The following is a 12,289-nucleotide window of genomic DNA, read 5'->3' on the forward strand; positions in this document are numbered from 1 at the left end:
CAAATTGCTGACATTCAAGTTTTTTTGGAGGAAAAAACTTAATCACGTTTTCTAAATTCAAATTGAATTTGATTCGAGTTTTGGGGTTGATTCAATTTATCCGAGTTTAAAAATTTGATTTTATTACTAAATTTCGATTCGTCGAATTTATGGGAGTTTCGGACAGTTTTTAAAAACTCACATGAATTCGAAATTCGACCTTTGATAAATGTGTCTCCCCATGTACAAGGAAATATCAAGGAGTGTTTAAACTAGGCAAGGGGGGTAAGTTAGAGAATTATGGGGAAACTAGAGAAGACTGGGCAGTGGGATTAGTAAAGGGTCATGGAAAAATAATTGAGAGGGGCATACGTCAAAAGGCATGGGTAATATATATATAGTCTCATTGTATTTTAGCTTATCTGTTGTGTAAGCCTGTGCCTTTTTCCTTCTTCAGCTTTGAATGGCTGCCCCCATGGCTACACACCAGCTTGTTTATATCAACTACAGTAGTGTTTAGGGTTGCCGATCAAAACCGGACAGGTGGCAACCCTATTACTGTTTCTGAAGCAAGTATCCCAGTTTTACTATTGCAGGGCAGCAATACATTATCATTTAATTATTCATTTAGAAATTTCATTTGTTGGTGTTACTGTTTGGGCAAAATCCCGAAATGCATACTTAAAATGAAAAGGGTTAAGCAATCCAATCTGAATTATGTTTTAAGAATTAAAATCATTTTTGCATCGTTTACTTTTTTCCCGGGAAAATTGACTGACTTTTTATCCATTCTCTACCTAGTCATCCAAAGTTTGGAAACAAAGTAATAGTTTTTTGTTTGTGTGTTTTTTAATTTAATGGCCTTAACAGAACTTTTATTTTTTTTCTCCCTACTCAATCTGTTGAGTGATAAACATAGCTCTGTCATCTCATATCTAATAAATGCAGCTCCGTGGATTATCTACACAGGCAGGTCTTCAGAAATGTTTAATATTCATCAGACTTTGCCCTCAATAGAATGAGACATTCCAACCGTGACAGGTGCCACAATATAGTGCAAATCCCAAGTACGGATTTTTAGCTGAGAGGTTTACCTTTGCTAAATCATCTATTTATACAGCATTTCAGATCTCCCATTTTGTTTGGCTAAATTGTTTCCTCTCAGGCTACATGAACACAGCAGGACTTCCAGATAAATGCTGCATGCTGAAAATTAGTTTTTTCTGGGCCCCAGAAATGTCCTTTTTTCCGTTTTCATCCTCTTTCAGAAGTGTATCTTTTCATTGAGGTCAGTTCAAGCAGGATATTTATCTTTCATCTTTATGTTTTAAATGCAAGACATGGTAGTTGTTTTGATAGCTGTACCGGCCCAGTATTCCTTGGCATTCACAGCATCAGGCATAGCTAATGATGGCTGTTCCCTTGACATTTATGGAGCTGTTTGTTGATTTGTGTGTTGGCAGCTTTCACAAGCTTAAAATTAATTTCCTCTCTCTAGATTAATACTTTCAGATACTTCTAGTGAATATTTCCAAATCGGGGTCAAATATCAAAGTTTAACATGAAACCTAAAATGGCCCTCCTAGCAGAAATGTGATTGCTTGGCTAAAAAGTTTCTGGCACATTCAAAATAAATGTTCATGGGACAGGGGAACTACCATGTGCTAATATACTGAAGGATGTGACATACCAATATTCAAGTACTGTACTTAGAGACTTCCAAAAATCCAGATCTTTGAAATTTTTGAATTTAAATTATTTCAACAATTTATTTTCCTTAACAAACATTTATTTTATTAATCCAACAATTAATATGGGGCTGGATCAATTATGATTTTGGTTGTTATTTATATATTTAGGCATGATGATAACTCTCAAATCTCTCTTGTCCTGGTCCTTTCTCTTCTGCTATATCTTCTGGTATTTTTTTTTTTTTTGTTTTCTAAAAATCAACTAAAAAGACCTCAACTTATTCCCACCCATACATGTGCCTTGTCCCAACATTGTCTGTTACTTTAAATAATACAATCATCCATGTCTGTACACAGGGTTCACTAGTATTACCATATATGACACAGCTCCATTCAAGATGATAACTTAAAAAGCCTTTATTAGCACATGGCTTTTAGATCTGCAATAAACATAACGTTTCGGGCTCACCTGCAGCCCTTTTTCAAATTACACAGGGTTCACTGTCTTGGAGTCATATTTGATTCCACACTCTCGTCATTACTCATATGCAATCCCTTCAAAATCTTGCCAGATACAGCTTTAAAATGTTGCAAAAATTTGAGAACTTTGAAATTTTTAAAAATATCAGAGAACTACTTATACTATTGTTATAATAAATAAGCAATGCCTATACCTGTGTGTTATAAAAATGATATTCCAATTGTTATAAAATATGAGGCTATAAAGTCACCTCAGAGTTCACTAACTATATAAAGATACAAGGTGACTTCTTGTATCCATAAGTTTTGCAACAGGGGGTACATTATTCTCTGTATAACCTAACAATATCCCTACCTCTACTAATGTAATCCAGTTCCTCCTTCCTAAGCCCCCTTCTGCATGTCTTAATTCCTTCCCTCCAGTAACAATGTCTCCAAGCTTCTTTTGTCCTCTCCACTCACAACTTGCCCCCTTGACCCTATGCCTTCTTCTCTGCTCAAACACTGTGTTGCAGAGCTTACCCCACTACTTACTCACATCTTCAATTCTTCTCTAGCTTCTGGAACCTTCCCTTCTTCTTTCAAACAGGCCTGTGTAAAGCCTATTCTTAAAAAGGCCACGCTTGACCCAGCCTGTCTATCAAATTACCATCCTGTCTCCCTTCTACCACTTGCCTCTAAACTCCTAGAGCGTATTGTGTTCTACCGTATTACTAACTTTCTACACACCCATGATCTGTTGGACCCTCTGCAATCTGGTTTCCGGCCTGGTCACTCTACTGAGACTGCTTTGTGCAGAGTTACAAATGATCTTCAGGTTGCCAAAGCCAAAGGTCACTTCTCCATCCTTCTCCTCCTTGACCTATCATCTGCATTTGATACAGTTGATCACTCTCTCCTGATGCAGATTCTCTATTCGATTGGCATCCGTAACCAGGCTGCATCTTGGCTCTCTTCTTACCTTTCTAACCGAACATTCACTGTCTCCTATGATAACAAAACCTCATCTCCAGTTCGACTTAATGTGGGGGTGCCGCAAGGCTCCGTACTTGGTCCGCTGTTGTTCTCCCTGTACACTCTGTCTTTGGGAGATCTCATCCATTCATTTGGCTTTAATTATCATCTGTATGCTGATGATACCCAAATATATTTATCCACCCCTTCATTAACAGCTGAAACAGAGGCTCAGATCTCTAACTGCCTCCTGGCCATCTCAAATTGGATGAACCAGCGCCACCTCAAACTCAAACTAACAAAAACTGAACTTATCATCTTTCCACCTAAGCCTGGTGCTACTCCCCTATTTACTATCTCTATTGATGGCATGCTCATTAATCCTGTCAACTCAGCACGCTGTCTGGGGGTAATCTTTGACTCCTCTCTCTCCTTCTCTGATCATATTAACACCACTGTCAAAACCTGTCACTTCTTCTTACGCAATATTGCCAAAATCCGTCCCTTCCTTTCACCTGATACTAGACCATATGTGGCACAGTAGCGGGTTTATGTTTAGAAACTGGTAGAATGTAGCTGTGATTAGGTGAGAAGGAGAGTTGAGAGAATGAGTTAAGGCAGGGGAAAGCTGGGCCAGGAGATGGAGAAAGAGATAGATGTGATGTTAGGGGAAAAAGTAGTTAACTTTCTTATCAGGTAAAAACATCCCACTCACCCTCCCTTCTCCTTTTTTGCATATTTTACAAAATGTCAGGAGTTTTCTTCTTTATGTTCTCATGTTATCTATTAATAATATGAGAGGTCTCTCTCTCTCCAGAAAATAGGAACCAGAAAGTAAAAGGATGCAAGCTGAGAGAACTAGGATGAATTCTGTAGTTTAAAAGAGTTAGATATCGCTAATCTTTTAGATTAAAACAATGACTAAAGCACTGTCCAAGAGCATTTTTCTTATATGTACAGTACATATCAATGTCTGTGGACCAATGTATTTAGGTTTGCGATTAACAAACTTTTTTGCATATATTGTTCATAACTGAAATGGGCCTTGAAGCTGCTATGGGTATTACCACTTCAGACATTTGCGTAAGTTGCCACACATTATGTGTGTGTATATGTATATGTATATATATATATATATATATATATATATATATATATATATATATATATATATATATATATATATATATATATATATAATTGTGTGTGTGTGTATACCACACATGCATTTATTTCTAAACCCTTTAGATGTGTGACTTCTAGCATGTCGCTTTTGACTTGTACGTTAGTCAAATATATTGTAGATATAGCCAATGCTATATATGCAATTCTGTATCATATGAACAGCTTATGAGAAAGGAATGATTGATTTACAAAGAACTGAATGTTTTATGGATTTATTGAACAGAATGATATTATTTGTGTTTAGATAATATTTACAGCTACAGTATATTCCGTTCCTGACCTATATAAAGATTGACAGTACATGGCAATTTTTGAACTGCAATGATTTGTTGTTCATTTCTGTTTAAATATGATTGTGCTTCTTTGACATTGCTGTTAAATATAAAGAATATTTAACAATGTCCAAAATTGTGCTGGTCTGGCAGAACCACATATTAAAAAAAACAACAACTTTTCATGGAAAAGCATTTATGTCCCCATATCTAACAGTAAATAAATGTGCAAGATCTGTAAGTAAAACCTTGTTCCCAATGCACAGCAGTGACCTTCAACCGACAGCAAGTACATAAATAGTAGGAAGAAAATAGCAGCAGCTGATGATGTCACACAGTTGATCTTTGTATAAAGAAAGATACATGACTGAAGTAAACTCTAATGTGCAGGTTGTTATTTTCATCCCCGGATGCACATAACTTCTTTCTCACCTCCGCCCTTCAGAATAAATAGAACACACAACTCGCAGCAAGTACAGGCATTGCAGTACAAAAAAAACCTTTTATATGATCATTAACCCACAGTTTAAGTCCTGTGCTCTACATCTGCATGTCATTTCATACATAGGATATACAGTGTTTATAACTGTTTATGGGTATACCAGTTAAAAAGAGTTACAATAATGTTAGAATACCTAGAATTTAGTAGTGCAAACCAGAGAGAACACCTAGAATGTTCTTTAGAAGATTGCCGCCACATCAGTTGCCAGAATTGTTATTGCCAAGGTGTGGTTATAGCTAAATACTGTAGAAGGATAATCCTTTGAATAACAAGTGAGTCAGTCTTTCGTAACCCTGATAGGTTTTGTCATCCCATTAAGCATCACAATTACTCTGTGTGATATGGTTACAGATAATGATACTGCAGCACGTCAGAAGGGATACTGTCATTAACAACACAAAAAAAAAATAAATTCCTCAGAGCAATCTAGGCTTTTGTTTTTAACTGTGTGCATCTTGCAGGGCTGAAACCACATTGTTTATTTTTTTTTGTGCTCTTGTGTTGCAGGACCCTAAATGGTGGAAAGAAAATTGGCAATATTGAAGTAAGTCTGGTGAAGATGGGAGAGATAGAGAATGGGGAGGCAGATCGCATCACAACAGATGTGCATGAACAGAAGGTACCATTGAAATGCCTGTTCAGATTAATTAAAAGTGAATTTGAATTGTTCAATTTGTGTTTACTCCTCGTAAAGCACTGTGTACATTGGTGGTGCTAAATAAATAAATAAATACATACATACACGGTTTCAGCACCAGAACTAGAGGTAGAAGAAGCCCCTGCCTAAGGCGCAATAATGGGGGTGGTGGAATGCTGGGCAGATACCTTTTTCTTCTGCCTACCCCTAGTCCAGGCTCTCTTGCCCACAATGTCAATCACAATGCCCCTGCACAGAACTTTGCATGGGCACACATGGGGTTGATGTGGCTGGCCGGGTTGCCTAGGGACCCTGGTAAACTTGGATCACCTCTGTATTTCTAGCCGCAAGGAGTTACCTGTTCCTTAGAATAGCTACTGCCTGGTTTAGAAAGGGAATTACAAGTAAAGTAGTCTGCCCTTTATTTAGATGCACTTTGGATTTAGCAATATACTTGGTAGAAAAAAAAGCCTTAAAAGATTGATATTCATTTTCTCAAAGCTTATTTAGCTTTCATCTCACTCCTCAGTCATACGGTACCTGTCTAAAGGATCTGTATGAGAAAGTATAATATTAATAGTAATATGAGTATGAAAGATTAATAAACTAGAAACACAAAACGCAAAAAAAATAGAGAGAATGACCCATAAAGTTGCACCAGCCCACAACCTATGTTAGAGATACCCACCATGTGAGATAGATTTAAAATTTTAATTTTAATGATTGGTAGTTAAAAGGGTTAAAAATAGAATAAGGAGAGAGAGCTATATTGACTCAAGGTTATCTGCTCATCGATGGAATATAGATGGATTACTAAATATATGTGTGACTTAACCTAAGTCGACGAATCTCACTCCTCTATTAGGAAATGCTGGATATGAGGGATGGTTGCGGGGAGAGCAGATGTCCCGGTAATAGGACCGCAATAGTATTCAGGGAATGTTTCCGATCACCATTGGGGCCAGGAAGGATTATTTTCCCTCTTGCGGCACAATTGGCACTGGCTTCAGGCTGGGTTTTTGCCTTCCTCTGGATCAAAACTGGAAATATGACAATGTATTTTAAGTTTTATTTGTCACAGCAGTGGTAGGACCTTGTCAGAGTACTGCACAGGTAAATTTAGAAGAGGGAGAAAGGAGGTTCTCTCCTCTGACTGGACAGTGGGTTGATTGATACAGACGCTACTACTGCTTGTGCTTGGTGACAGCCTGCTTGGATTTAGGGCTGTCAGCAGGGCTGCTGAACTGTCAGCAGAGTTTGGGGCCATCCTCTCTGTGGGTAGAGACAACCCAATACTGGTGGATATAATGACATAGTTCTAATCTCGAGTCTTCAGTGAGGAATGACAGGACATAAAAATGATCTCTTATTGAATTCTGGCTTGAAAATCTTGCCTTAGGGTAGGCTGACAAGGTCCTATTTATTTGATGAAAAGTGAATAAATGTGGTGGCCATTTTACCCATCTCGGTCTCCTGGTGTTTCATTCAGATATGTAAAAATGAGGTTCAGTGGGATGGCTCAAGGCTAAGGGTCAAATTGAGGAGTTCCTTTGTCATGTGTGATGTCTTGGATAAAGCTTGCTATAAAAGGCATTTAAGTCTGGGGCTATTTCTCATGGTTTGGGTTAGGGCTTCTGGTTCTCGTGATAAACCTTAATGCTGCAGGTGGCTGTGCCAAACTAATCAATACTATGCTTTCTAGTTTGTTGCAACCATTTAGGGAAGGCCCTTTCTTGTTTTAGCACAACAATTGCACCATGCATAGTGAGGCCCACACAGAACACATACTTTTATGTAATGGGAGTAAATGAACTTGATCGGACTGCACACAGCATTGAACTCAACCATGTTGGATGAATTGGAATGCTGACTTTGTGCCAATTCTTTATTCTGTCTAAATAAACACGAATCCAATGAACAATATTCAGCATCTGGTGAAAAAACTTTCCAGAATAGTAGAAGCTGCTGTGTCATCCTAATATTAATACCCATGGCTTTAGAATGAGATGTTGAACCAGCAGCTACACAGACACTTTTGGTCATACCATGATCCTGTACCTTCTTTGTGTCAGCTATGTGTGAAAAGATGGTCAGCGAGTTATCCCAACAATGACTAAACAGCCTTCAAATCTGTGATTGCATGCTAATATTAAAACTTAAAATCAGGCTACTTAAAATTGAGGTTTCAATGTAATACAATTATTAAAGGGATCATATCAAAAATAAAGTTTGTATATTGATGTGTACCGCTGAAAAATGTATTTTCTTTAAACTCTTAAGAAATTCTAGCGGTTGTCTGTTGTAATTCTAGTTCCATCTCAAACAAAGAGAAATTCCGTATTGCTTCAAAGAATTTCCATTTTCATGAAAGGCTTTATAGGCAAAATCTCACCTACCAGGTTTAAAAAACAACAAGGACAGTTGCTAAACAAATCCCAACTACAGACCAGTTTCTCCCCTGGATTTCCTTCCTTCAGCATTGAATTGAGCAGAGGGTCTTTTCACTGAAAATACGTTTCTTATGGAGCCTCCATTAACCATTATGCTCCTGACATACCACCCCTCTTTTCCTCATGGATGGCAAATGGTATTTTGGGAAATATTTGAATGACTTTGAATTTGTTTTCCTTGGGGATCAACCAAATAAAGTTGTACGCTTTTCAAGAAAAAGTCTGCCAAGTAACATCTGGCCTTAATCATCAGAAACAACTTTTTTCTTTTCTTTCCTCCTGTTGTCACAATTTCATTAGTACAATATATACTGTAATTTAGAATATTTAAAAATGTCACCCTACATGTTGACATACCCCACTTATAATGGAACTTAAACTGCAATAAAATGTGTAAACCACAACAACCAATCATATGTTTGCGTTAAAACAGATGTCAAATGCTTCAAGCTGGTTGGTTGCTATGGGTTACTAGATCTGGTGCAAACCTTGTATTTTTATTTCATAACCTCTAACTTTAGGGGTGATCTCCATATATCTGTAATTACTGTAGTTAAATTGCAAGCAAGTATATGGTGCTGATGCCATCTTAATGTCTCTTGATGCATCCTGGAATGAGTTTTAAAGGACAGAAAGAAATGTATTTTAATTTCTTTACTTATCTGCTCTCTTCAATATGCTAGAGACATTTAGAGACATTTTAGCTGTTCATGTGTCCTTTTTTATCAGCCTCCTCTTTATCAAGCGGATTGGCAAGAACCAAATAACTTATCACAGATTCAACTCTTGCCAATGTTTTAAAACTCAGACGCAAAGTTATTCTTCCTATAATATTTATTTTAGCTATAATTTTAATAAACTGTCTGAAAATGGTTTCAAATTGGATAAAATAAAATGAGTCGGGAATCTCTACAAATGATATACCATTGAGAATAGTTAAAATTGTGCTACAGCTGTGTTTTTATCAACAGGTAAAATGTTCATGTTCCATACCATTAAAATATCTTTTTGCAGAGCCAATTTGCATAGTAATTATGGATCTGAAAAAAAAGTAATGAAACCTAACGTTTTGCTACACCTGCGTTCTATGAGATAGCTCAGTATCATAACCGTCCATCTTTCTTTACTAAATGCATTTCTACTGACAGTGTGTATGTGCTTTAAAGTTTGTTTATATCTCAGAATAAAACATATTTTGGTTCTTACTAGGGATGCACCAAATCCACTATTTTGGATTCGGCCGAACCCTGAATCCTTCGTGAAAGATTCGGACGAATACCGAACCGAATCCGAATCCTAATTTGCATATGCAAATTAGGGGTGGAAAGGGGAAAAGCTTTTTTACTTCCTTGTTTTGTGACAAAAAGTCACGTGATTTTCCTCCCTGCCCCTAATTTGCATATGCAAATTCGGATTGGGTTCGGCCAGACAGAAGGATTCGGCCGACTCCAAATCCTGCTGAAAAAGGCCGAATCCCGAACCAAATCCTGGATTCGGTGCATCCCTAGTTCTTACAACAATATGTTAAGTGACTTATTGCCATTAGACTGATAAACATTAATGGATGTTAACAGCAATGCCACATACACACAAAGTTACCCAAACCTTCATACAGTACCATTCTGATACACATTTATTTACTAAACTCCAAATGCAAAAATCACAAAAAAATCGTGATTTTTTTATATAAAATCTGACTTTTAAAAAAAATTACGAATTTTTCGGAATTTATTAAACGATGAGGATGGAAAAGTCCGAACCTGAAAATCCGGCATCTCAGACCTGTTGAGGTTGCATATAAGTCAATGGGAGAAGTCCCAATGATTTTTTGATGTGCGCTGGGTTTTGAGCAATACCTCAAAGTTTTCTGAGTATTCAGGTGAAAATAACGAAAAAATCGTGAAAATCTTGAAAATCAGATGAAAAAGTCGAAAAAGACGAAAAATTTGTGAAAATTAGATTTTTTCCGGCAAAGCAAATTTTCGGGAAAATGTAATAATAAGCGTTAAAAACCCGAGCGGATTTGAACGGAGTTTGTATCAGAAAATATTGAGATAAATTCGGACTTTGATAAATAACCCCCCTTAGCTTATTGTTTTTGCTGATTTTCTTCCCTAAAATCATCAACAACCCAATCAGTAGAACAGATGTTCTAATGACATCAGTGTGCAGATGAAACACAAGAGTGGTAGAGGCATTTTTGTTATTGGATTGCTGTTACTGCTATTGAACTGGTCAGAACTGCAGTTGGTCTCATCATTAAATGGATACTGTCATGGGAAAACATGTTTTTTTCAAAACACATCAGTTAATAGTGCTACTCCAGCAGAATTCTGCACTGAAATCCATTTCTCAAAAGAGCAAACATTTTTTTTATATTCAATTTTAAAATCTGACATGGGGCTAGACATATTGTCAATTTCCCAGCTGCCCCTGGTCATGTGACTTGTGCCTGCACTTTAGGAGAGAAATGCTTTCTGGCAGGCTGCTGTTTTTCCTTCTCAATGTAACTGAATGTGTCTCAGTGGGACATGGGTTTTTACTTAAAAATTATTTTTTTCCCATGACAGTATCCCTTTAACATCACCAGAGTAACTAAAGTAGCAATAAACAACACACACTAACAAATAGTAGCATATGCTGTTTGGTTCTTATGAAATAGTAAAGACAAAAATGTTGTTTCAGTCCATGATTTAGAATAGAGTGCTTGAATGCTTATGTCTGTGTTTGTATGGAAGATGAAAGAAATTACACTGGCTACCAAGGTTTGGCCCAGTAAAAATAACTGAAATGTTGTACATGTAGTTGTTTGGCTTTCTTGCAGCAGCCTTTTCACTTTTTTTTATGAATCTAACTGGAGTGTATAACGTCGGTGCTCAGGAAATTAGCATATACTATCTGCCTACATGCTGATGTTCTGCCCTGTGGCCAATCTCTGCCTTCCTTCTATTCCTTTTTATTAAATTATTCAGTTTAATTTATTTAATTATTATTAAATGTAATTAATATATTGTTGAATATATTGTAATATCTAATGTGCTGTAGTTACCAATGTCTACTTAATAAAATACCTTGTTTGCTTTTAGTTATTATGGTATCCTTTAGTAACTGCTAGTAAATAGTGATGGGCGAATTTGTCCGTTGAAAATTCGGGAAACGCATTATTAATAATAATAATAATAATAACATATATTATCACTATTAAGTATAACATACCAATAACTCTTTTAATGCTACTGTTTGACCAGTGGCGTAACTAGAGGTTACTGGGCCCCACAGCAAATTCATTTTATGGCCCCCAACATAACCACATGTTGCCCTTTTTTAACCAATATATATTGAAATTGCTCATTAATTAGGGCCTCGTGGGGCCCCTATACCTCCTGGGCCCCCCTGCAGGCGCAGGGTCTGCTTCCTCTGTAGTTACGCCCCTGTGTTTGACCATAAATCCCTAAATCTTTGTTATTTAATTTATATACCTGTTCTTGTATCTTCTTTTTAAGAAATATTGCTTTGAAAAGAATACTCATTAAGTTTGTGCAAATTATTATTTTTTATTAACTTATTTATTTGAAAAGTTGCACATGATGTTAAAATAACCAACATCTCTGCAATATTTTCTGCTAAAATGACTTACAAATTTGTGTTCAGCAGAATAAAAACAGACAGCAGTTTGCACCCAAAGCTAATGTGCATTAAAAAAGTAAAAAACTTTCCTTTTAACATGCTTCCTTTTTTTTTGCAGTGTTCTTTGGTCTGTGAATGCACTTCACCAGAAGCTAACAGTGGAAAGGACAATTTATTAAATACAGGTACAGACATTCTTTAAGGTTTAAGCACATCATTTATAGGTGTTTTCATCAATATTTTCATAATTGTCATGAATAAATAAAATAGATTATAGCCAGCACTGGAATAATTTATTTTATACATTTTAATTTAGCTGCTAAACTGTATTTTGTGAGAAGTTCTGTTCTTTGCCACATTTTAAATGTAGAGTTTTTTTATGTTATGGTTTTCTTAATTGCATGGGCTAATTAATTGTCATCAGCTGTAGCAGAGTTAAGTAATTCATTTCAAGTTCTCTTTGAAGTATAGTATATGTGAAGGATTAATTAGTATTACCAGTGTAGGTAGAT

General features: G+C 36.4%; 1 protein-coding gene across 5 annotated transcripts in view; it reads left to right on the forward strand.

Moving 5' to 3' along the window:
- LOC108704365 (type II inositol 3,4-bisphosphate 4-phosphatase) overlaps nucleotides 1-12,289 on the forward strand; it is a 339,921-nt gene that overhangs the window by 222,764 nt on the left and 104,868 nt on the right. For all 5 annotated transcript variants that reach the window (XM_041579561.1, XM_041579564.1, XM_041579563.1 and 2 more), the window contains 2 exons: nucleotides 5,571-5,682; nucleotides 11,896-11,962. In XM_041579561.1, coding sequence (XP_041435495.1) covers nucleotides 5,571-5,682; nucleotides 11,896-11,962 — 179 coding nt within the window. The remainder of the gene's footprint in view (nucleotides 1-5,570; nucleotides 5,683-11,895; nucleotides 11,963-12,289) is intronic.

This window comes from Xenopus laevis, chromosome 1S, assembly GCF_017654675.1.
Source record: "Xenopus laevis strain J_2021 chromosome 1S, Xenopus_laevis_v10.1, whole genome shotgun sequence".
Taxonomy (NCBI): Eukaryota; Metazoa; Chordata; class Amphibia; order Anura; family Pipidae; genus Xenopus; species Xenopus laevis.